The 26,508-nt window shown below is 35.9% G+C and overlaps 1 protein-coding gene across 6 annotated transcripts in view; it reads left to right on the top strand.

Annotated features, from left to right (window-relative positions):
* EVI5 (ecotropic viral integration site 5) overlaps nt 1–26,508 on the top strand; it is an 82,919-nt gene that overhangs the window by 24,931 nt on the left and 31,480 nt on the right. For 3 of the 6 annotated variants that reach the window (XM_087930163.1, XM_087930162.1, XM_087930164.1), the window contains 14 exons: nt 194–418; nt 2,869–2,943; nt 3,860–3,985; nt 4,400–4,543; nt 4,760–4,849; nt 4,949–5,046; nt 5,373–5,433; nt 6,401–6,454; nt 9,913–9,945; nt 10,468–10,614; nt 15,760–15,894; nt 17,410–17,550; nt 20,066–20,224; nt 24,257–24,403. In XM_087930163.1, the coding sequence (XP_087786289.1) occupies nt 194–418; nt 2,869–2,943; nt 3,860–3,985; nt 4,400–4,543; nt 4,760–4,849; nt 4,949–5,046; nt 5,373–5,433; nt 6,401–6,454; nt 9,913–9,945; nt 10,468–10,614; nt 15,760–15,894; nt 17,410–17,550; nt 20,066–20,224; nt 24,257–24,403 (1,635 nt within the window). The remainder of the gene's footprint in view (nt 1–193; nt 419–2,868; nt 2,944–3,859; nt 3,986–4,399; nt 4,544–4,759; nt 4,850–4,948; nt 5,047–5,372; nt 5,434–6,400; nt 6,455–9,912; nt 9,946–10,467; nt 10,615–15,759; nt 15,895–17,409; nt 17,551–20,065; nt 20,225–24,256; nt 24,404–26,508) is intronic. The other 3 variants (XM_087930167.1, XM_087930165.1, XM_087930166.1) reach the window with 1 other exon arrangement.

Here is a 26,508-nt window from a genome sequence, read left to right as displayed (position 1 = left end):
TTCAGTAATAGGGTGATTGCTATGGGAAAGATAGTAGGAGGAAGGTATGTTAGATTTCGTTGGTGATTTTTTTTTAAAATTCTAGGATTATTTGGGTAGATTTCAATTTTCACAAGTTTGTAGAAAGTTGCGAACTTTGTCCATAACTAAACCTCATCAGGATTTTAAATGTATATATATTTTGCTGCTTTAGGAACTTGTTCGAAAAGGGATACCACATCACTTCCGAGCAATAGTTTGGCAGCTTTTGTGCACAGCTCAAAATATGACAATTAAGGATCAGTATTCAGAACTGTTGAAAATGACTTCACCTTGTGAAAAGCTCATAAGGAGAGACATTGCTAGAACGTATCCTGAACACGACTTTTTTAAAGAAAAAGATAGCCTTGGGCAGGAGGTTTTATTTAACGTAATGAAGGTAAGTTAGCAACCTAACATAATAAAAATGTTTACTTCCTCCATATAAATATTATTGTTATGCTCATTTACTTCTGAATATTAGATGCTGGAGATGAGGGTGAGGACCTACCCCCCGCGCATGCATGTGTGACCCCCGCGCATGCACCCAGACCACACATGTGCATGCAACCCTCTGTGGGCGTGCCACGCCCCCCACATGTGCGCACATGACCACCATACGTGCACCCCGCCTCCCATGCATGCACATGTGACCCCCACATGCGCGGCAGAGACCCAAAGACCAGTTGATCAGTGGGAGGTGCATGCGCACCTGTGCAGCAGAGCTGAGCTCGACAACGGCTTGTGTACCCAGAAAGAGGGCTCTGTGTGCCACCTATGGCACGCATGCCATAGGTTCACCATCACAGAACTAGACTATATGCCATTAAGAGTTTTGCAGGTGATAATCGGCTCATTGATTAGTAGTAATCAATGTGTGTCTAGAACATATTGAGATGCCCAATAACTTGCACATGCTACTGCATTCTGGACTAGCCACAGCTTCCAATGGTCTTTGAGGGAAGCCTTATGTAAAGTATATTGCAATGGTTGAAATGTGAGATCACCAAAACATAAGGAACTAAGGATCTCCGAGTCCAGATATGGGCTCAAATCAGAGATGGTATTCAGCAGGTTCTGAAATTTTGAAATTTTGAGTAGTTCAGAGAACCGGCAAATACCACCTCTGACTGGGGATTTTACACTATCCTTCCCCTGCCATGCCCACCAAGCCACACTCACAGAACCGGTAGTAAAAAAATTTGAATCCCACCACTGATTCAAATGGCAAACTAAAGTAATTCTCTGCTAAAACTTTTTCAGGCATGATTGCCACCTGCTGCTTCAATGGGAACTGTGGTCCAAGAAGAATCCCAAACGTGATCCCAGTCCCAATGGGGGCGGTGTAACCCCATTTAGGATTAAAGATAGAGAATATGCAAATCCAGATAGCCCTAGCTATAGCTTTAATAGATTTGTAATCTTACATAGTCTTAAGATTTAGATGCTTAATGCAATCTTTTCACCACTTAATGTCTCCAAGTCCCTGTTAAAAATAAGTCTTTGGCACTCTTATGGGTACAATGAAGGTTACAGTCTTCTACTTCAGTAAACTTTCCCCAGATCGTGTTCTCTTGACGTGTTGGATTTAAACCATATTTGTCCTGTGATCTGAAAAAGAGTACATGAACTTTTAACCTGCTTTGTATATAGTTATGTGAGAAAGACATTTTCATATAAAAATAAAAAATTATATAAGTGAAATGTTGGAATAAAAAAGTGACCTTTAGAAAGTACAAAAAGTTCACAGTTTCAATTAAAACCTCTGATATTAGAGAAAGAATTAACTATTGTTGAAAGGTTAGCACTTCTGCTGTAGATCTCAAAGATAATAAACCTGTAAACAGTCCTTGACTTTATTTTAAATAATTGCATTAAAATATTTCTGACTGCTGTTTTCTTTTGAATAGGAAATCAGCAGGATAGTAACTAGTCATGTAGCAAATTGGAGGTTTTGGAATTTTATGTATAATTGAAAACACTTTCCTTTCTTTATATTACATCTGTTGGCTAATATAAAACTAACTAAAGGAGAAGCTAATTTGTTTTAAGAAAATAAATTGAATTATAAATCTCAAACATAAAGACTAGAATGGAGGAAGCTGTCATATAATCTGTTGGTTGAACTAACTAATATTATTAAACATGCATTGAATGATAGTGACATGGAGCAAGCCTTGTTCTATACTCTTGTCTCTTTTCTGACATATAAGGAATAATGGTGCTAGGGATCCTAATTAGTTATGGTGCTTCTCATGGAACATGGAAGTTTTTCTGCAATTTATTGAATACATTTTGAAAGTTATTAAAATTAATATTTAAAATCCTTCTTCAAAATATAAATACATAATTTACTTTTGTCATATCTGTATAAAACTGTAATTAATTATTCCTCTCATATTGTTAGAATATGGTTTGTTTCATTTTATCTTAATATCATGTGCAAATTATATTGATAAGTATATTATATTGATAATTATACTGACTGTATAAACCAAGGGTCCTCAACGAGCCATGTGAGCAGCCCCACTCACACAAGCCTTGTTACGGGTGCTTACGGCCCCACTCATGTGAGCATGGTCACAAACATCAAGTGCTCACACACACACAAACACACATGCACCTGCCCCTCCCACAAAACCATCCTCTCTCTCCCCCCCCCCTCCTGCTCAAAGCTGCCAAGTCAGAAAGGTTGGGGAACTCTGGTATAAGCTATTGACATTTTCTGTATCTTAGTGGCATCCACACCTTTACCGTTGGAGGTAGAAAGCATTAAGGTTATTTGGGAAAGCCAATGTGGGGATATTCATTATCCTTTCTAAATGTTACCCTCTTATTAATGTTTTCCAGGCATATTCTTTAGTGGATCGTGAGGTTGGTTATTGCCAAGGAAGTGCTTTTATTGTTGGTCTGCTCCTTATGCAGGTAGGAAGAAAGAGCCTTCTATTACAAAAGTTATCTTGAAATTCTACTACTTCATTTAAAGTAACAGAGTAATAATAAAAAGAGGGGCAATATTTACAAATTAGAACTCCCTCATATTGGGAGTTGTCATAATTTATCACAGATGTATATATTTTTCAAGTTGCACTCTTAATTTGTTGGGGTTGAGTTAAGGTTTGAAGATCTTGTTCATTTTTCTTCTGCAGGCAACTATATATTAGTCCCTTGCTTGCTAAAAGGGAGAAAATCCCATTACATCTGACTTTTTTTTTCTTTAAAAGGTTGTTCTAGAATATCGAAATAGGTCTTCTATGGGAGAAGATTTCTAGAGAATTATAACATCTTCCAGCAAGGTGTATATAATCTCATTCACAAAGATACTAAACCATAATTGTATGTGGTTTGATTATAAATCAAAGGGATTTTTTTTCAACATGATTTCACAGATAACACCAATCCAATGGTGCTTTATGTGAGCACTGTATTAAATAATAGTAAAAAAATTGATTACAGCATTTTTTATTGTCAATAAATAATTAGTGTTAAAAAGTGTAGGAAGACCCAGGATTGTACGTTAATCACAGAACATATATACCCAAATTGAAAAAAGAAAGAGGAGACTTCACATGTGCCATTTGCTTACCAATACATAGGGAAGCTGTAAGGACCTAAGAATACCAACAGTATTATTTCTTCACTTCTTTAGATACTGCAATAAATGCTGGTATATAGTGCTGCAGTTTAACACATCTTGTTAAAGGTTTGGCAGGTGTAATTTTTTCCACATACATCTCTTGAATTACACCTGCAATTAAGTGGTGTTGAAAACGTCTTGTGAACTTTTGAAGTGCTTGTAACTAAGAAGGTTAAGCTGTGATTGTAATCTCCTTCAAAATAGATGCCAGAGGAAGAAGCCTTCTGTGTATTTTTTAAATTAATGCAAGATTATCGACTTCGAGAACTCTTCAAACCAAGTATGGCTGAGCTGGGCCTTTGTATGTATCAATTTGAATCCATGATACAGGTACATTAAAAAAAAAATCTTGCCCATATCTATGGTGTTTTTAAGCAGTAGATTTAAAAAGCTGAGTGCATAAGCATTGATTAATTGCAGAAAGGATTGTATAGTTGCAGAAAAATGCCCTAAGCACAGAATGAAGGAATCAATGGTACTGTCATCTAAGATTTTTTAACGTATTGTCTTTCGTATTTTGAACATGTTCTCTATGCAAAATGTTTTAATGAGATAACAGTGCTTCCTTTCTAGTTATAAAAATGATTTAATGTTGTTTTAAGTAATCTCTAATTATTTTATGCCAGACATATGAAGTCTTCCAGATTGGATTTCAAATTCCAATCTCTTAACAATGTAAAATGTTTTAAAATGCATATTTCAGAAACTTTATTGAAAACAACTGTTTGATATTTGTTCTTTCAGGAGCAACTTCCAGAGCTTTTTATGCATTTCCAGGCCCAGAGTTTCCATACTTCTATGTATGCATCCTCATGGTTCTTAACTATTTTTCTTACATCTTTCCCATTACCAATTGCTACAAGGATATTTGATATATTTATGTCTGAGGTAAGCTATCATGACTATCAAATTAGATTGATGGCTGTTTGGTTAACATTTTGTGTTTCTGGGGAAGCTGAATTCAAATCCCCATTTATAATGAGTTGTTAATTAAGTTTAAAGTAATTTTCCAATAAATATATCAATGCAAGGATATTTAAAATATTCTTAAATAATAAGCATTACAGATATCTGTCTAGAAGAAAATAATGACATTATTCACAGGGTTTCGAGATTGTGTTTCGAGTTGGTGTGGCACTGCTCCAGATGAATCAAGCAGAATTAGTGCAACTTGACATGGAAGGGATGTTACAGGTAAGCTAAACATGCCATTGTATTGTATTACTTGACACGGGGTATAAATCCATATTTTTCATTTCTGATTCTGATTCTCTGCTTTCATTTTCTTTCCAGCACTTTCAAAAGGTTGTTCCACATCAATTTGATGGTGGACCAGACAAGTTAATCCAAATGGCTTACCAAGTCAAATATAATGCAAAAAAGATGAAAAAGTAGGTATTTCTTTTTTTAATAAAATGTCCCCATGCTATTATTACAAAGAGGTGAATCATTAAATTATGACATTCACTTTCTACATAAGTATGTGAATTTTATTATGTAGGTGTTTCTGGAAAATCAGTTTATTCGCCAGTCATATAACCAAGAGTTTATTCTCATCCCTAGACAAAAAATGTAGGCACTTCCATTATCTTACCTTCTTTTCTATAGCCACTGATGTCCCACACAAATTAATATGAACAATAATTTGGTATACTGACTAGTATGTACGGTTTTGAATTATTAAAAAGAGATTATCATGTTTTTCAATATTCTTTAGGCTAGAAAAAGAATACACTACTATAAAAACAAAGGAAATGGAAGAACAAATTGAAATTAAGGTAAGTAGTTATCTTATGAGCAAGATAACAGGAATTTCACTTGTGTAATAAAAATCAGATTGGACAGGATTATTATTACAATACATATAAAGTATATGTTTGTGGGGTTTATTTTATTTGTTTTTATTCTTTTTTGTATTTTAATATACCCATGTTTAATATTGTTGTAGGTTTTTTTAATGAATATAACAGGAAATACGGAAGTTAATACCTAATGGTAGAATTATGCTAATTCAGAAGTACCTTTGAGAACCAATGGTTTATAAACAGTTGGAATATTGGGTTTCATTTTGAATTAGTTCAAAATTTCCTTCTGCCAGAAATCCCTGAGAGTAATATTGTGTGAAATACGATGTAAAAGGTAAAATCAAGAATCCATTGTTTTAAGACCTTTGGAATAAAGGTGAAGTTGCCATAAATGAATAAACAAGGACTCTAGCAAAAGCAAAATATCTTTCTACTATATGCCTGAGTTTAATGTACTAGTAAATTTAACATTTAAATTTAATACATGCACATCTGAATGTATTTTAATGAGAAAGCAAGCAGCATCCACAGTGTTGGTTTTGAGTACCATCTTTTAAATCTAGCTATGAGCAGTTCTGAATTAAGTTGTAACTTCCCTGATGATCACTGACATATCAGCTTGAATATTTATTTATTTGTTTGTTTGTTTATTAAATTTATATGCTGCCTATCCTGCTGCTTGAAGAGGCTCTGGGAGGTTTACAAAATGTTATAACTTGCACCATTAGAAAAGAGTGAGGTATGTGATATATCAGGAGTCTGTTTCCACTTTGAGGAAATACTGAGAAGCATCTAGCTTTGGGTCTGGCAACTGTTATAAGCCTTGCAGTCTACAGAATGGCCCTTTTTTTAAAAAAAAAATTAACCTTCAGTTTCTGAAGATAGAAATTATTTCATAATATTTCAGATAACATTCTTTACAGTTTTGCTTGATTTTCAGAGACTGAGAACAGAAAACAGACTCTTAAAACAGCGAATTGAAACGCTGGAAAAAGTAAGTGTCCAAGAAACTGAAGCCTGAAATACGCTAGTTCTAAGTGTTTTATTAATAACAGAGTAGCTGCATGAAGATTAATAATATGGTGTTATTCCTGTTCCTCATATTGATGGGCTTTCATAATAAGATTTTATTTTTAAGCTATACATATAGTTGCCATTATGTATGAAAACATAAGTGTGGGTATTGTGGAGAAGGGAGAAGGGAATTAAAGTATATTTACAATGGACAATAATCGAAAGTTGGCAGGTGATCTTACAGAAAGGAAGGCAAGTCGTTTTCTACTGTGCATTAAGAAAAGAATTCTTCGCATTTGTGTAATAGTTCTTCCACCTAAATTTTCTATTTCTTTGATACTTACAATTAACTGAGAAAATATGATACCCTGTCAAGCTGTTGTCCATTTTTTTCAAACTTGAATTACTTCTAGAAATTTTGTTTTTGTTCCAGGCTTATCACAGAAAATAAAACCCAGGTGAATTACATCATTTGTCAATAGTTCAGTAAATCTTTGCTTGAGTTTATGCTTAGATCAAATGAAGAATTTCATTTCCCCTCATACTGCTGCAAATATACTCACTTCCAGGTTTTTAAGAAAAGAATAGCTACCTTTATCCTTTTCCTCTGAAGAGCTATGAAGAATGGGAATTTCTGTCAAATTCCAAATTAATTATGTCACTGTCCAAATACCAGTAATTTCTAATAAGATCAAGTAACTGTTTCCCATTTTGCTTCATCCTTTATTCCTAGATGGACTGTAGACATAAAAAGAATTACATGTAATTGTTTTTGAAAATTGAATCCTTTTATATGAGCCATGATTTTTTTCTCCCCTTGACAGTTAGAGGATCAAGTATGTTCCAAAATCAGCCTGTTTCATTAATTTTCAGAAGAGGGGAGGGAGAGAGAAGAGTGCAAATAATAGTGTCAGAATCAAGTGCTTACTGAAGGAAAAAACTGTGTCAGGCAGCTGCATGGTGAAGATGAAAATGTATTTGAACAGAAATAACTGGACCTAAAATAATTATGTAACACTCAGTGAGGTGAAGGATAGCAACGATAACAGTTTATTTTTAAAAATGAAGTGTGTTATATATCATTTAAATTCTTGATGCAGCATTATTAGAAAATATGAATTCAGATGTACATAATTGGGTTGTGTCATGCCAGATTTTTGTTCCATTTCAATCCCCTTATTTTAAGCTGCAGAAGGTACTACAAATATACTTGTGGTGTGAAATATTTACCAATGCGTGGGCAATCTGAAAAACTCTACTTTCCTTGGGATTGTGGAAATAGGCTGAATTTTTCCCAGGGGTGAAAGCTATGATTAATAGCTCATATTGACCTGGTAATTATATCGAGAACAGCAGAAAATCTGAACCATATGCAAATTGTCAAAGATATTCTGTTTCTTCAATGTTGCTGCTTTTATAATGCTATCGTCACTCTTGAAATGTTTACTTTTGGGGCAGAATTTTATTTTGTTCTTATTAGTAGAGACAACAATAGCTGCAAGAATTAGAGAATCCATCCGAATTTCTACTCTATGCATAAGCAGTAGGAATCCAATTTCCTGCTAGCAGTGGACATTTGTGAGTTTTGTCTCCTTTAGCCCAAATAAGACTAAGATAGAGGTATCCAAACTTGGCAACTTTAAGACTTGTGGACTTCAATTCTCAGAATTCTCCGGCTGGGGAATTCTGAGAATTGAAGTCCACAGGTCTTAAAGTTGCCAAGTTTGGGGACCCCTGGATTAAGATATTGTTCACTATGGTTTTTAAAGTATCATGAGGTCGCTTTCACACATGCGTTGTTCAGGTTTTCTGTAATATTCAAAAAAATGTAGTTATCAAATTAAATATATGATAGAAATATCTAATTCAATCTAATCAAATCTTGCTCCTAGCTCCTAAAGTATATTTTTTTAAAAACCTTGCAGTAGGTAGCATTCATAGAATAATCAGAGGGTCTGCCGTTTATCTTGAAATGTTCTTGAACTTCTTTTAATTGGCGTGTTTCTAAATGACTCAGATTTGGAAAATCTGTTGGCTCTTACAAAGTTTAACCCAAAGGATCTAAGGGATAATATTCCTTTTTTCTATCATATGTATAAATTATTTCATGCTACATTCTTATAAGCTCTTTAGAGACCAGTCTCCATTTTAGGAAAGCTTGAAAAATAACGAGAGCCTAGTAAGTATGGATGCCCAACTTCTAGGATAGATCATGCTATGCTTAGCTTTTAAATCTAGGTAAATCAATATCCCTGGGAAGGGCTGTGATTCAGGAAGTGTTCTAGAATGATTAGCTAGTACCTTTCTTGAAATATTTTAAATGTATTTTGGTGTCTATCAATATGACATCATTGAGAGCCTTCCTCCTCAGCTGTGGAAAGCTTGTTACCACTCACAGTATGAAATATAATCCATCCTTCCTTCTATGATAGATATTTAGTGGGAATAGATAGGGTTCCTTTTTTCCAATACAATCACATCTCTTTAAAAAACAAGTATTTCCAAAAATAAAAGAGCCGTAAAAGTTTAGTTCTTGATCCCAAAACTTTGTTCTTCTTCCCTAGGGTATGGCTATTCTCCATAACCAGGGCTGTCTTTAGTATGTTCTGAGGAAATATTACTTGTTAGTAAAAGTTTCTGTCTTGGATCTCACAAAGTAGAATGGAAATTGCCTTCCTAAATCATATCACTTTAGAAAAGGATTAAAATTTTAAATCATTTGAATATATTGTCTGCAGTATAATTTTTCCCTAATCTGTACATCAAGAAGTTTATCTAATCTGCTAATACAAACACATTTTATTAAGCTGTGTCCTATGCTCCTTAAAGCAAATTTTGCATGTGGATCTACTGATTTATCTTGTTCCGAGTTGCTGTATTTATATGTAGAAATGTCTGATACATTTGTGGTTAAGGTGGACATTTCTGAATTGAAAAAAGGCAGAATATTTGAATTATTCTGAAAGTTCTCTTCCATTGTAAATGGTAAATTAGCCAGGTTTGGCTAAAATTAGCCATATTTCATTTGTATACTCCAGATCTTCATACTTGACTTTTTCATTACTGAACTGTTATTCCTCAAATCCTGCTTAGCACAAGTAGTTCCGCCTTTCTTGAGTAGCCAAACTTTTAAAATATGCTCAGATTATGCCTCCTTTCAATTTGTAACACTTTGATCAAATATATTCTACGTGTCACTGCAGAATTCTCTACGCAAGGAACTATTGAATTTTAAAGAAAAATGTAAAAATATTAAATGTTATTTTTGCAAATCAATTAGCCTATGCTACTGAAAGACCTGTTGACTGGGAAAATGCATGCTTTAACTTCATTGTATTGGGAAAGTAGGTAGAATTTGAGCATAATTCTCTGTTTTTACTCTGTTACTTGGTTTCTCTTTTCTCTTATTTCTGTCTGAATTTTTTTCCCTTTTTGTAGGAAAGTGCTTCCTTGGCAGATAGATTGATACAGGTATACTACTTTAGTATTTCACACTAATTATTTTTTCTGCTACCAAACAAACCCTTAGCTTTCTATTTTTAGTGCATGGATAACTACATGCATTTTCATATGAAATGTTTACTGTAATTAATTGAGCAATTGTGCCATTCAGATAATATTCAAGCACATGCCTGCATGTTACTTCTAATAACATTCAGGATTCTTAATTATTGGTGGGCTCTCATCCTTTGCCACTAATTCCGTAGATTACCATAAACTTGTAACAGACGTGTGCATGCACAAATGAAGTTATAAATGCATGAACAGAATTCAACTGAATGCAGGTACACAGCTGACCTTGCTTAAGGATACTAAACATTTTAAAGTGGTGCAGTAACTAAACTGCTTTACTTTACTAAATTTATGTATTAGCTATTAACACTTATTTATGATTTGCAAGACCTTAACCATACGGCAGAATAAATATATAAAACTCTCGGTCTTCCCTGGATCGACCTTCCAATTGCTTTAAAAAGAAAATTATGTCCTAAGGGACAAGTGACGAGGGCCCAGGAAGCTGAGGAAAACTATCTTACAAAACGGGAGTTGGCCACCATCAAACAACAGAGTGATGAGGCCATTACTAAACTAGAGCAAGCTGAAAATACCATCAGAGAGCTGCAGCAACAGCAACAATGGGTAAGGCTGATAGCACCTTGATCTCTGGTCTTCCTCCTTTACTTTTACTTATTTGTGTTCATCATGGCTTGGTTTCTGTTCTATTCTATTCTGTTCTTTCAAATACACTGAATATGGTTGAATCTTCATTGATGAAAGGAAACTGAAAGTGAGTGAAGAATTCCATATGAATCTAATTTACTCCAAAACAAAACTTACTGGTTTTAACGAACCAATTTCCTAATATATTTTCTTATGATCACATTTGGCATATACAAACAAATGACTATAAAGTGTAATTGCAGCAGAGGTCCCCAACCTCCAGTTGTGGATCGGAACCCGGCCGGTGCATGCCAGGCCACGCAAACAAGCGAAGCCCCATCCGCGGATTGCAGGCAGCACGCAAAATCACACCCCCTCCAATCTGCAGAAAAACCTCTCTCCACAGAACCAGTCCCTGGTATCCAAAAGGTTGGGGGGCTCTGAATTGCCAGATGCCTACGTTTCTCTCTATTTCTATTCACACGGTGTTATGTGGCTAGATACGTAATTTGACAAATCTTTGTGAAGTTTAAAAAGCTCTTAAGTGGGGATGATAAGAGCATTTTATTATGCATCATTAAGTTGTCAATGTAATGTGCCACAGTTACCATTAAAAGCTATTAGCTGTTATCAACTGAATGCCCTTTGAATATGATAGATTGCAATTTCCAGTTTTCCAGCTAGCAATGTTGGGAGTCTGACCCATTTGGAAGGCACCTATTTGGATAAAGTTAGAAACTCAATAGTAGAAGTTTTTTTTAACGTATTAGTTATATTCCATGTGCAAATCTGGATCAAATAAGTTTCACCAAAACAAAAATATTATTGTTTTGTATCTAAATACAAGTAGTCCTCAACTTATGACAGTTTGTTTCATGAATGTTCGAAGTTACAACTACACTGAAGAAAGTGACTTATGACCATTTTTGACACTTATGACCATTACAGCATCCCCACGGTCACGTGATTCACATTTGGATACTTGGCAACTGACTCACATTTATGGCGGTTGCAGTGTCCCAGGGTCCTGTGTTTTGTGGGACAAGCAAAGTCCATGGAAAAGCCAGATTCACTTAACAACCATGTTACTAACCTAACAACTTCAGTGATTCAGTGATGTGGCAAGAAAAGTCGTAAAATGGTACAAAACTCACTTAACAAATGTCTCATTTAGCAACATAAATTCTGGGCTCAATTATGGTTGTAAGTTGAGGTCTACCTATATATAGAAATATTTTTATTTTGTCTGTACTGTTTGAAAAATATTGGAAGATGGTTTTTCCAAACTAGAATTGGTTTCAGCTTCACTGTGTAGAAAATAACATTGAAACGTTACTAAACCTGTTTTATTTGTTCATTAGCAAATAATTGATAACTGAGAAATACTTTATAGCCTGTTACTTTTTGTTGATAAGGTTGGGTTAGGTAATTATAACAGTGTGGGGTTATGAAAGCAGAAGGAAAAATAACATTTCCATAAATCAAGAATACCTTTATTGTGGTTAGGTTCTAGCACAAGGGTCTTCAAACTTGGCAAGTGTAAGACTTGTGGACTTCAACTCCCAGAATTCCTGAGCTAACATGACTAGGAGGTGGAATTCTGGGAGTTGAAGTCCACAAGTCTTAAAGTTGTTCAAGTTTGAAGACCCCTGTTCTAGCAGAACAAATAACAAAGGAAGTAGAAGTTGATTGGAATCTTAAGGATTCTGGGAACAGATGGATGATTAGCTCACGTGGGAAAGAAAGAGATTCTTGTTATTGATTACTTCATGTTTGAAAAAAAGATTATGGAGATTAGCTCTCTGCCATGCTTCTTGTTGACAGCTTCTTGTCTTCCAACCTGTGATTGCAAATTGCAGCAGGTGAGGATGGAATGTAGCATTAAAACTATTGTTTACTGGTGGAAACTTGGAAACGTAGCGGGCTTTAATGGGATAAGACTCACAAAGAAAATACAGCTTTCTGGAGATAATTATAGTTTTGCAAGTATAGAAGACAGCTTTTCAGAAATTGTTTCCAGTGAAAGTTTTGTTTGTAAGCACTTTCAGAATTCTTGAGACTGTAGTAGATTCTCTTACATTAATCATTATTACTGCTACTGTGATTCTTGCATTGCAAAATCAATGGTTCAGTTTATTGTTTAATAAAAGTGCTTTACATTCTGATCAATAATATAAATAGCAGCATTAGAAACTTGAAAATATAATCAAGGAGAGCATATGCATGATTTATACAACAGGATTAGTCCAACCTCATATGAACGATCCTGGTGATTCAGCCCAAATTGTAGCAATAAAATACCAAATTTGTATCATATGAAATAGTATTCCAGTCCTTTGAGATGTCTAATATATGGCAAAACAATTTTTTCTTCTGAATTTGCATTTTTATAGTTGTGATATTTTCCAGATCCTGATACAGCATCTGTGCTTTGTGTTGCATTCTAGTTCCAATTGAGTTGCATTATCTTAAAATAATTCCAAATTGCTTGGTATGTATATAGATTCTAGGAATTGTCTGAGACAGCCACCGGACATGAATCATTGAATTCAATCGCCTTGAACAAGTTAAAGCTCTTAGAATGTTTGGATAGATAAGGGGATTACAAATTCATTTCCATTGAGGTAATTAAAAATGGTAAAGAAAGATTTTAGCGTTGACTTGGTAGCCATGAAGAATGTGGTGAGAAATAATGGATAGATGCCACAGGAAGAAACCAAATGCTATATAAAGCATTCCCTATTTTTAAATCAGATGCTGCCTGCACATATTCAGTTCAAGTACTGTGACCTGAAATTTCCTTTCAGTTAAAACTTTATAATGAATAATATCCAGACCCTGTCCACTGTCATTCTATCATTGTGCATTGTTTAAAAGAAAGATTGTTTTTCTTGCCTTGTGGCCTCATTTAGAATTTTGTATCAGTAGCATTCTAACTAAGTGTATTTAACTGTTATATGCTGTACTGCTGCCTAAAAAAGGTTAAGGTAGTATAAAAAATAATGTTGGATGTTCTGCAAGTATTTTGTATGGCTATAAATAATTGTGGATTTTTTTAAAACAAATGTTGCATACTTAATGGCTTTGGTTGCTTTAAATCAGATGCCTTTGAAGGAGGACTCTGTTTTGTCAAAAAAATAACATTTTTGATTGTATTCCAAATAAATATTATCAGTTGAGAATAACTAGACATAAAGTTCAGATGATTAAACTGAATTTAAATAAGTTGCTCTCAAAAACAATACACTTGGGCCCCATTTAAACCTGGTGTTTGTAACAGTATTTTGAAAACATATTTGTTACAAATGGTTCCTAATTTTTGAGAATGTTTTAAAAGCTGGGACTTTCTGCTGCAGAAAAGTGTGCATAAGTACACAAAATATCTAATATGGTTAATTTTATAGCACTGGAAGTGGATTTTCTTTCCCTGGGCAGAATGTAAAATACAGTCTTACAAATAAGATTCTACCCTCTCATTTTTTCTGCAAAAATTAATATCCAGTTCCTTAAAACCTTTAAATAAATTTAGATTGCACAAATAAAAACTTTAGTTGTGCCCCAAAGTAAATTTCATTGAGGAATTGCTCATTTCCTTTTTGTTTGAATAAGAAATTGAAATTGTGGAGGTTCACAGACTCCTGTAAAGTTTTGTGGAATCCATAGTTCGTAAGTTAAGAAGCCCTGTTCTCTATGTGCATAAAATGTTTCAGAGAGTCAATGCACCATTTTGGAGGCTTCAGGAAATGATCTCTTCCCTTTCTTACTTCATTTAGAAAGTTTAAATTTCTAGAGAAGGGAGTCTCTTTTCCAGGTTTAAGTGTATGCCATAATGCATATTTTCTTTTCCAGGTTGATGAATCACAGATTTTTGCCTATTAGGAAATTGTCATCATACACTTCACCAGTATTTAAAACTGCTTGTAATTTAGTGACTTGTGTTATGTTTTATAAGATGGGGTCCCCAGCCCCCACTCTGCGGCCCAGTGCCAGCCCTGTTTGAAACTGGGTGGCAGAAGTGGTGGGCAAATGCGCATGTGTATGCATTTGCGCATACATCTGCATTTGTGAAAGCGGCATGCACATGAAATCATCCCCTCCACTCCCACTGCCACTGGCCCACCAGTCCAGAAAGTTTGGGGGAACGCTGTTATAAGATGTAAGCTGCCCAGAGGCTTTGGATAGGAATGATATTTGTAACAAATTACAGTGACAAAGTCTTGTTGAAAAGAGGGTCAGTTATCCATTGTGCAGTTGCATAGTTGCAGCCAGTTAAGCCAAAATATTAAAATACTGTTGACATTTAGGTAAAAACAAACAGGATGGGAGAGTACATTTGATGCTGCTGTGATTTGTTGGCTGCAATTGCACTCAGAGGTGAAATCCTTAATGCAGTGGTGGCAATAGGGTGCATAGTGCTGTTTGGGAATGGCCACATATTTCCTTGATAGACTCTCAGTGACATTTGATAATGGCACAGATACAAATCTGTTAACTAACTCTTGATTGCTGTGGGCAGATCTCTCTACCTTATTTTCAGCAATGAAAGAAATGGCTCTGGCTGGTTTGCTCATAATAAACAATATAAAAATGAAAGATTGAGTTCTCAGTTAGTCATTGCTGCAGACTGGCTGACTCGGATTGCCTATATTTGGAAAAACACTGACTTAGTGGCTAAGTGGAGAAGTAAACATTACCTTTTAGTCTTAAAATATTTCTACCATATCTTCAGAACTGGGTGGTTTGTTAGTCAACTGGAACAAAACTTTAGCACTACCAGAAAAGGTTAATAATTCTGACTAATTGAGTAGTTTTTTATTAGACCTAAGAAAACTAGATCAGCATTCCTTCAGCTTTTAGAAACAATTAATTTTGATTACATGTTTGGGTTGGGGAAAAAATAACTGTGGAAAGAAAACGAAGGTGTACATGATATTGAACCTTTGAAAGGAATAGCACTGTCTTTGTTGTGATGCTGTAGTTCTGAACAGAAATATTTTAGGGAAAGAAGCTTTACTGTTTCCAATATTGCATCTTTTTGTCTGCTTTATTATGTGCATGATTTTACATTTTAAGATACCTCCCTTCCTTCTGCTAACACCAATGTTGGATTTACTTGCTCTGTAGCACAAAAGCAGTTCCCACCACAGTGAAGACTTTGTGCTGCAGTTGCAAAGAGAATTGATCGAAGCAAAACTAAGTGAAGCCGAATCACACAGTGCCCTGAAGGAAATGCAAGATAAGGTTCTTGAGATGGAAAAGGCAAGTCAAACTATGAACACTTTGTAGAATCTAAAGTTTTCCAAATCCTTTGACCGTTACATACTTTGTATAACATAGAATAACATAGAATAATAGAGTTGGAAGGGACCTTGGAGGTCTTCTAGTCCAATTCCCTGCTCGAGCAGGAGATCATGTCATTTCGGACAAGTGGTCGTCCAATCTCTTTATGAAAGTCTTCAGTGATGGAGTACCTATAACTTCTGAAGGCAAGCTGTTCCATTGGTTGATTATTGTTCTACCATTAGGAAATTTCTCCTTAGTTCTAGATTGCTTCTCTCCTTGACTAATTTCCAACCATTGTTTCTTGCCTTGGCTTTTGGTGCTTTGGAAAATTTATTTTCCATTGAAAGGGAATATAATTTAAGGTGCATGATAAATATGGGTCAGTTTTAATTATTACCTTAAAAAGGAATTGTTTGTTCAAGAAATGATTGAATGTCCACAATTAGACTTAGTTGAAGGACCATCTCATCCATATATTTCCATTTGTGCATTATATTAGCATCAGGCACATTACTGTATATTCAGTTATTTTCAGTACCACTGTGGGAAGATGACATGAGTCTTCTACTGAAGCACTCAAGATATGAAGAATCCTTTATGTAGAATTTTGACCCTTGCTATAAATTATTAATGCAGGATTTGTCACTTTTTATTATTTTCTCTATATATAAAAACAGTCAAGCTAATTTTGAATATCTAAAATGTATTGTAATTTATGTTTTTTTAAATTGCATCCTGAACTGGATGTGATGATCTTGTTTGATATTGGTTAACTGCTGTTTCTCTACAGTTCAGACGTAATTGTTGTCTATGCAGGAAGATAATAGTTGAAAGTACAGTAAAAAGAGAAAAGCCATCTTCAAATTGAAGTCAACCTTTCATTACTGGTGACTTCATGGGAAAATCCACTTAGTTTTCTTGGCAGCTTGCTTGCTTGCTTGATTTATTTGATTCATGTTCCATCTTTCATTAAGGAGCTCATAGCACTGTATATACTGCTGTCTCCTATTTTCCTCCAGAACATAAAATATATCGTGCTGAGATGAGAAGATGACTGGCTTAAGCCACTCAGACAGCTTTTGGGGCTGAGGGTGGACCCATCTAGGTCTCCTCTAGGATCTAGGTCTCCTGATTCAACACTGTGATCACCTTGCTACAATGTGGGAATGGCTTGGTGTTACTTTCTTCTGGGTTGTCTTTTCAACTTCCCAGCCTAAGCCTATATCCTTGGAGTTCTCCCACTCAAGACTTCTGAGCCCAAATAAGGTCAGCCAAAGAGATACATACTGTCTTCTTTAGAACTTTCAGTTCTTTAATCACTACAGTGAAGAAATAAATAACATGCTCCTTCCAAAAGAAAGGTTTCCCTATTTGAGGAGGAGGGATCATTTTTATATTCTGAATTATTAGAGCATAACTGCTAGTAAATTAGCCCGTAGCTGCAAGAGGTAGATGTTGTGCCAATATTGTGTCTTTTGTTGTTTTCTGCAGAGGAACAGCTCTTTGCCTGATGAGAATAATATTGCTAGACTTCAAGAAGAATTGATTGCAGTGAAACTAAGAGAAGCAGAAGCTCTTATGGGTTTAAAAGAACTTCGGCAACAAGTTAAAGATTTGGAGGAACACTGGCAGGTAATTCTCTGCAGATAAACACTAAACCCCTAAATTAATTTGGCAATAAATTCTGTATGGTGGAGTCCATGAAAGGAGCAAATGAGTTAGTAAATTAACCTTATGTTATGTAGCAAACAAGATATTATATATATATATGTATGTATGTTTTCTTATGTTTTTGCGGGTATTTATATGTATGGTATTTAGGTTTCTTTGGGTATTTTCCCATGTCTTAATATTTGTACTTTTATTATAGCGACGTTTCGGCAGAATCTCATCTGCCATCCTCAGGCTTCTGTATTGGGTTATTTTTAATCTTGTGTGTCAGGCTTGACAGCCCTTTTTGTTTTGAAATTAATGAAATTATGAAATTAATTTTGAGGGAACCAAATTAATCTCTATTACTGAACACTTCAACAAGAGAATAATCAGGGAAGCCTTCAAAAGAGAGGAACACCCCCATAACATGAATAAACGGGATGATGCCTCCTGCCTACCAGACATCTGGAAACTAGCCCTTATCCACAAATGAGTCCCAGCCATGAAAACCAACACCGGACCCAAAACAACACATGACACCACCACCATTCTCCCTCACCAGACTTAAACCCAAACCTATCCCATAGACGAAAGACAACCACTGTCCAGAAACTAGACCATGGCAGCATCACCAGCTGCCACACACCCCGACGCGCAAACCAAGAAAACTGACACACGCCATGAACACATATCCAGGCCTCAAAATCGGAGCCAAACCAAAACCCGGAACGTCACATCATAGCCACCCGCTCAGGATATCACATCATGGAACTCAGGAAGTTACACCAAAAAACCTCAGGATGTTGCAACATAGCCAGTGGCCCAGGAGATTACAGCACAAGACCCAGGATGTCACAACAATAGAACTCAGAAGGTCATCACACAGCCTATTACCCAGGTTGTTACAACATAGGAGGCTGATAGACACACTGCCAATACCTCAGCCACACATTTTCTTACGAAAAAGCTGTTTGTGAATGCAGGCTTTCAAATAATTGACAGTCTGGTGGAATCGTCTCTTCTATTCATGCTTTCAGGTCTTTTTTCAATCTCTATGGCTTGTCTGATAATTCTGTAGCTGGGATTTTCTATAGTGGCTAGGGTTTTGGTGCCATTGAAGTAGATGCTATGACCTGTGGCTTTCATGTGTTGGACTAGTGAGGAAGTGTGTTCCAGCTTTTTTTACTGCATTTTTGTGTTCATCTGGGTGGGTATTTATTCTTCTATTGGTCTGTCCAATGTATGTGGCAGGCATGATGCACAGGGGACTTCATATATGCCTTGGTTTTCCAGGTCAATTTTATCTTTGGGGTTTCTTAGGATGGCTGCTATTTTTCTGTCTGTTTTGAAGGCAGTCTTGATGTGATGCCTGAGTAGTATCTTACTGATTTTGTCTGTAGTACCTCTTATGTAGGGCAGGACAGCTGTTCCATAGGTCTGTTCATCTTCTAGGTCTCCATTATGTCTTAGTGTGTTTTTGAGGATCAAACCAGTGATTTTGCTTTTGTGGAAGCTGTTGGCTGTCAGTACTTTTAGTCAGGGTGCATAGTTCAGTCTTTATGTTTGTCTTGTCTACCAGGTGTTTGGTTCTGGAAATTAAAGTTTTGGCCACGAAGTTTATCTGTGCTGGGTGGTGGTGGGATTGGGCGTTGAGGAAGTCTGCACTCTCAAACAAAAAAATCTCCACACCACAAGCCAGCCAAAGACCTGGGCACAAACAGACTCCCCCTGATAACTCCAGCTCAAACATACCCCAACCAGGCACCCAGATGAAACCTAGCTTCCTAATAAATGATAGCCATCTGTTTACTCGGAGCCTAGCCGCACTAAAAGCCTCCAATACAGGAAAAACAATGTTGCCAGTCAATCAAGACAAAAAAAGCTACAAAACAGACAGAAGATATTAGAAACACCAATCAAGCAAAACACAGCAAACTCCAAGACCAATAAACACAGAGCAAGACTCCCAACCAATCAGGATGAAGAAAAAACCATTCTGGCACAGCAGTAGGCTAGCCCCAAATTTAAAACTGAAACGGCTGTAAAAGTCTGACTCACAGACGAACACAATACAGAAGCCTGATGATGGCAGATGAGATTCTGCCGAAACGTTGCTACAACTTTAAAAGCACAACTATAATGATGTGGGAAAATACCCGAACAAAGCTGAATAACATACATACATACATACATACATACATACATACATACATACATATTTCTTAAAGCTGATACGGTTTTAAACCTCCTGGGTGAAAGGCAGCCTACTCCGAAACATGTTTTCTCAGAAGGAACTGCTGTTGAATATAGCTTGGTGGGAAAAACTGTGAATGAAATTAAAGCCTTATGTTAGCTTATATTATTCTATTGCTGAAATGTAAAATTTGCAAAATAACTCTTGAGCACAGCAGCAGATATGGAGAAACTGAATATTGCACTGTGGGATAAATAACAAAATCCATGGAAGTACATTAAAACATAGCCCTATTTTTAGCGTCATCTAATTCGCACTTCTGGAAGATGGAAAGACCCACCTAAAAAAAATACTGTAAATGAACTTCAAGATGAACTAATGACAGTCAGACTCCGAGAAGCAGAAACTCAAGCAGAGTTAAAAGAAATAAAACAAAGGATGATGGAAATGGAAACTCAGGTAAGAAACATAGTAACTCAAAAAAATATTGAATATTTGGATTGCATAGTATATCCATGAGAATGCAATATTTGAAAAGCATAAATGAAATTTCTCAAGGTTTGATGGGTAGTCCTCGATTTACGACCACAATTGAAGTCAAAATTTCTGTTGGTAAATGAGACATTTGTTAAGTGAATTTTGCCCCTTCTTTCGACCTTTCTTGCCACCATTGTTAAGTGACTTAATTTGGCAATAAATTGTGTATGGTGGAGTCCATGAGAGGAGCAAATGAATTTGTAAATTAACCCTATGTTATGGTTAGGTTAGTAACTTGGTTGTTAAGTGAATCTGGCTTCCCTATTAACTTGGCTTGTCAGAAGGTCCCAAAAGGTGATCACATGATCCCAGGACACTCCAACCATCATAAATATAAATCAGTTGCCAAGCACCTGAATTTTGGTCACGTGACTATGGGGATGTTGCAACAGTTGTGTGAAAAATGGTCATAAATCACTTTTTTCAGGGCTTCTGTAACTTCAAATGGTCACTAAACGAACTGTTATAAATTGAGGATTACGTGTAATGGTTGGTCCTCCATTTTTGGATGTATCACATGTGATAAGTATAAAAAAAAATGCTTTTTTCTTTTGAAGAGTTCTTGGTAGGTGTCAAACTTGCAGCGTCACGTTGCTATCACATGACTTTTTGTGGTGTTTTTCCCAATCATGGAACTGGGATGGGTGTGGCCTGTGTGTAACACATCCGGCCCGCAGGCTGCCAGTTTGATACCCCTGTTCTAGAACCTTAATAAAGCCCTTTTTTCCCCTCTGTAATCTGCCCCAAATTCTAAGGGCAGATACGACTTAAACACAGACTATATTTATTTTATCTTGCTTTATGAAGAGTTTTTGAAAACTTAAACGTTTACACACTACCTTATGAACCCTGAGTTGGGATAACACTCATATTGGTATTACCTAGAGGATTCTCATCACCACCACCAACACTACTAATATGGAAATTTGATTTTTTATTTTCAAAGGTTTACTGTTGGATATTTACAAGTAGATCTTTAAGTGATATGTTTTATCTATATGAATACTTAGATCCAGAAATCACACGTTGAGAATGTATGTTCTAAATGAAAACATTTAGCTTTTCATTAAATTGTTAGATTGCTTTATTTTTGGTCCAGTACGGCCTTGTATGTTATAAAAGTAAAAAAGCAATTATTGAAGATGCAGGATCTAAAAAAAAGAATAACACTGAGTAACTGTATGATATAATACTACTGTGTTAAAAAGCAGTGTGAATTGAAATCCATACGTGACTTTTCATGTTTCCTAGTTTAAACAGCCATTTTTCTAACCTTTTCAGCCAGTAGGGGGTATAGGTGTTCTGTGTGATCATATATAAGCAATGCACACACACACACACACACACACACACTAATACAGGATCATGTGTTTATATACGCTGCATAGGCAACTTGTGGAGATATTGTAGTTCTTCAGAAATTCATTAACTACAATACCTGGAATCATTCACATTGGATATGCTGGCTAGAGCTACTAGGGTTGTCACATGTAATCCAAAACAGCAAAGCCTAATGAATATAACATACCCACATTTCAATTAATTTGTGGTTTCATTTTGAATTGTGTCTTGTTTATGAGAAATAGGTGAACCTTTCATCAGCTAAATTTATGGCCATAATGATCAGCTATGCAGATTAGATGTGGCCATTCCATAGGTGGGTGGGGATGGGCTTTTCCATTTTCCCAGGAATTTTTTGGGGGGTGGGGTATCTTTTTTTAATTATGTAAAGCCTACTTTATAGTCAATTTCTACCATTTTGGAATGTACAGGTAGTCCTCAAGTTACAACAGTTCATTTAGTGACCATACAAAGTTACAATATCACTGAAGAAAGTGACTTCGGGCCATTTTTCACAGTTACAACCTTTGCAGTACCCCATGATCATTGGTTGAAATTCAGATGCTTGGTAACTGATTCATTCTTATGACCATTGCTATGTCCCGGGATCATGTGATCCTCTTTTGCGACCTTCTGATAAGCAAACTGGCAGCCTGCGGGCCACACACAGGCCACACCCATCCCAGTTCCATGATTGGGAAAAACATCACGAAAGTCATGTGATAGCAACGTGACGCTGCGAGTTTGACACCTACCAAGAACTCTTCAAAAGAAAATAGCCATTTTTTTTATACTTATCACATGTGATATAACCAAAAAGGGAGGACCAACCATTACAGGTAATTCTCAACTTATAACAGTTTGTTTAGTGACCATTCGAAGTTACAGCAGCCCTGAAAAAAGTGATTTATGACCGTTTTCCACACAACTGTTGCAACATCCCCATAGTCACATGACCAAAATTCAGATGCTTGGCAACTGATTTATATTTGTGAGGGTTGGAGTGTCCTGGGATCATGTGATCACCTTTTGTGACCTTCTGACAAGCCAAGTCAATAGAGAAGCCCGATTCACTTAACAAGTGAGTTATTAACTTATCAACTGCAGTGATTCACTTAACAAGGAAGATTGTAAAATGGGACAAAACTCACTTAACAAATGTCTCACTTAACAACAGAAAATATTGGCTCAATTGTGGTCGTAAGTCGAGGACTACCTGTAGTTCAAAATAATTAACATCATTTAACTTGAAAACATTTATCCAGACTTCTGCTTACATGTTAATATATTCTTCCAAAAAGAAACCAAAACTCTGCATGACCAAATCAAACAATTTAGTATGTTTGACAGTCTATTTCCTTAAACTTCCGAGAAAGAAAATCTAGTCTATCCTTTCTGATACATTCATTGAATAGTCCAATAGACTTGTAATATATTACACAAAATCAGTGTAGCCATATTGTACATTGAATTAATTTCAACATTGTCCAAAGAAGCAAACTTGTTTAAAAATTTGGATCTTTTGAAGTTCCATTATTGGCTATTCTGACTCTATTCCATATGTTTTTCAATTATTAGAAGATAGCTCTGGAATTCTGATAACTTATAACCTTCTTTCTTCAAGAGTTAGTCCTTGGTGGACTGTCTTTCTACATGAATCATACATATATCAAATCCCAAAGGAAAGAAATTAGATTTTCCTCCAATTAATGATTTAATCTGAATATTTTCTAGATTGTTAAACCACCTGTAGCAAATTAGGCAAAGATGTTGAAAAATATATATATCAGAATTGCCAGAATATCTTCAGCATACAAAAATAATTTTTACCCTGAATCTGCCATTGCCAGAATATCTGCCAGTGATACCATGAAAGTACTTAAGAATGATTGCTAACAAATTAGAACTCGAACTGGAAATATTCTTATTAAGAATAATTAAGGGAAAATTGAGCAAGGTCATCTGATACATCATTATGCATATCATAACTGCGGTGGCGAGAATAGCCTTCGCACAGGGATGGAAGAAGGAAAAGATGCCATCTGAAGAAGACTTGACACAAAAAGCATCATGTGACGGCAACATGACGTGGCGAGATTGACACCCGTATTCTACAATGTTAGTTTTGGAAATATATCCTGCTTCTAGGCAGGCAATTTTGAACTATGTTTGGAAGGAGGGCTCATTGAAGATGTTTTTAAGATAAATCAGAATTACCTGTGCATAAAAGCATTATTTCTGAGCCTTCATCACTCTTACCTCCAGGCTCTGTTGTCTTAGTGGTGGGATTCAAATTATTTTACCACCAGTTCGATGGGCGTGGCTTGGTGAGCGTGCTTTGCCTAATGCCTACACACAGCTTTCCCCACACTAGCTAAGACCTGCAGCGCCAATCAGCTGAGAGGATAAAGAAGAGAAAAGCGCAGGGGCGGGTGGATGATTTTTTTTTCCTCCTCTCAGCTGACTGTTGGCTTTTTTGACTACTGGCTCAGCTGAACCGGTCCGAACCAGTAGCATACCACCACTGTGTTGTCTGCATTGATTTATGCTCCATTTCAAAGCATTATATTGGCTGGATGGCAACTAATATTTGTCTGCCTCATTCTTCACCAGAACCAGATCAACAGCAACCATTTACGGAGGGCTGAGCAAGAGATCACAAACCTTCAAGGAAAGGTCCAGTTTTTGTCTGCCCAGAACAAAGGGCTTCTCGCACAGTTAACTGAATCAAAACGAAAGCAAGCAGAGATTGAATGCAAGGTATGGACAATGGATAAATAAATTGTATTTCATTGCATATTGTATTTGTAACCTTTTAAAAAAAACCCTATGTTAATTGTATTAGTATTACCGGGCGTCTTTTTCAGGAAGAATGGTAGATTTAATGCCTAATTATCATTAATATTGGATGGCATTTACTTAAGTTGTCAAATAGGATATCATTTGTACATCAGATGAAATTTTTTAATTGTAGAAAATCATGTTTTTAATTAAAAGAAATACAATTTTTAATTGTAGAAAATCATGCTTTTGTACATTTATATTATATATACTGGGGACGCAGTGGCTCAGTGGCTAAGATGCTGAGCTTGTCAATCAGAAAGGTCGGCACTTCGGTGGTTTGAATCCCTAGTGCTGCGTTAGAAAGTGAGCTCCCATTGCTTGTCCCAGCTTCTAGCACTTTGAAAGCACGTAAAAATGCAAGTAGAAAAATAGGGAACACTTTGGTGGGAAGGTAACAGTGTTCCATGCTCCTTCAGCGTTTAGTCATGCCGGCCACATCACCACAGAGACGTCTTCAGACAGCGCTGGCTCTTCGGCTTTATAACCGAGATGAGCACTGCCCCCTAGAGCCAGAAACATCTAGCATGTATGTGCAAGGGGAATGTTTACCTTTATTATATATACTTTATATCACTTTCTAGGAAGTGTACTGAGATGTTCTATATAATCTTCTAGATAAGTTTTCAATGATTAGAGTACTAACTTAAAGTACTGGGTTTATTTCATAAAAAAGATCAGACATTTTCCTTCTCACGGCTTGGGGAAAACTTTGCAACTTTTCTGCACCATGCATACAATCATGTTTTGATTAAATAGAGTGTATTGTGATATTTATTGTTTGTATATTTATCCTATACATTTGCCTACCTGTAGGTGATCCATTACTATGTTGTTAGACTTGAACAAATGCTAGACCAAATTTCTGATTGTGTTTTATTATGCTTCTTGTATGTTAACACGCACATGAGATACACATTAAAGGATTGGTAAGAGAGGAGATAAAACTCTTGTTGATACAGATACATTTCAGAAATGGAGGGGCTGGATAGAAGTTGCTTCCCTGCTTAGCAATGTTTTCTTAAATAAGCATATTATTCTTGTGCTTAAACAACTCAATAACTTGCTGGAATTCTGCAATAGATATTGTTTTCAAATTGTGGACAACCTTATATAAAACAATATTTGGGTCAGAATAAAAATATAGGTGCATCTGGGTTTTTCCCATAAATAATCAACATTGATGAGCCTCTTATAGTTAAGGTGGTGTTTTCTGTGAGTTAACCACTTATTCCTGTTTTGATCCCCATCAGAATCTCTTCCTGTTTATTATTTGCTGAGGGAAGAAAGCTTAGTGGTCAGATGTGCAACAGATGTTTATCTAGTTGGGCTTATGGGGAAGGAGGGCACAGATTGTGAAAAGGAAGGCAGTTATTTATTTCAGTATTCTGGTGCTGATTATGGTTTACAACAAAGCCAGTCAGCTTTAGAGTAGCTGAAGACTACAGGATTTTTAAATTGGTATCATGGTCAGGAGCTAGAATGGACAAGCAATGGTGTCACTCAAGTTTTCTCATCACTGAAAATCTATTCCATATTTGAGAAAATATAATCCTGAAAAAATTGATATGCAGGTGCTCCTCAACTTACAAACAACAATTTGTTTAGCAACCATTCAAAGTTAGAAAGGCACTGAAAAAAAGGACTTACAGTTGTCCTAACACTTACAAACCATTGCAGAATCTCCACAGTCATGTGATCAAAATTTGGGAACTTGCAACCAGTATGTGTTTACAATATTTGCAGAAATCTATGGACATATGATCACCATTTGCAACCTTAACATTGAATAGTCAATAGGGGAAACCAGACTTGCTTAAAAACTGCTTGATTTACTTAACAACTGTAGTCATTTGCTTTGCAGCTGTTAACTAAAAAGGTCATAAAATCAGATGTTATTCATTTAACAACTGCCTTGCTTAGCAATGGAAAATTCTGGTCATTATTGTAGTTGTGAATTAAGGACAACCTGTAAGCTGGTCAATTTTTTTATAGAGGGAATCTTGATAAGAGTCCAGTTGCTT

Source organism: Pseudonaja textilis, chromosome 3, assembly GCF_049901715.1.
Source record: "Pseudonaja textilis isolate UNSWEBS1 chromosome 3, rPseTex1.2, whole genome shotgun sequence".
NCBI classification, from domain to species: domain Eukaryota; kingdom Metazoa; phylum Chordata; class Lepidosauria; order Squamata; family Elapidae; genus Pseudonaja; species Pseudonaja textilis.
Note: the sequence above shows the minus strand (reverse complement) of the source record. Positions and strands in the feature narration are given on the sequence as shown.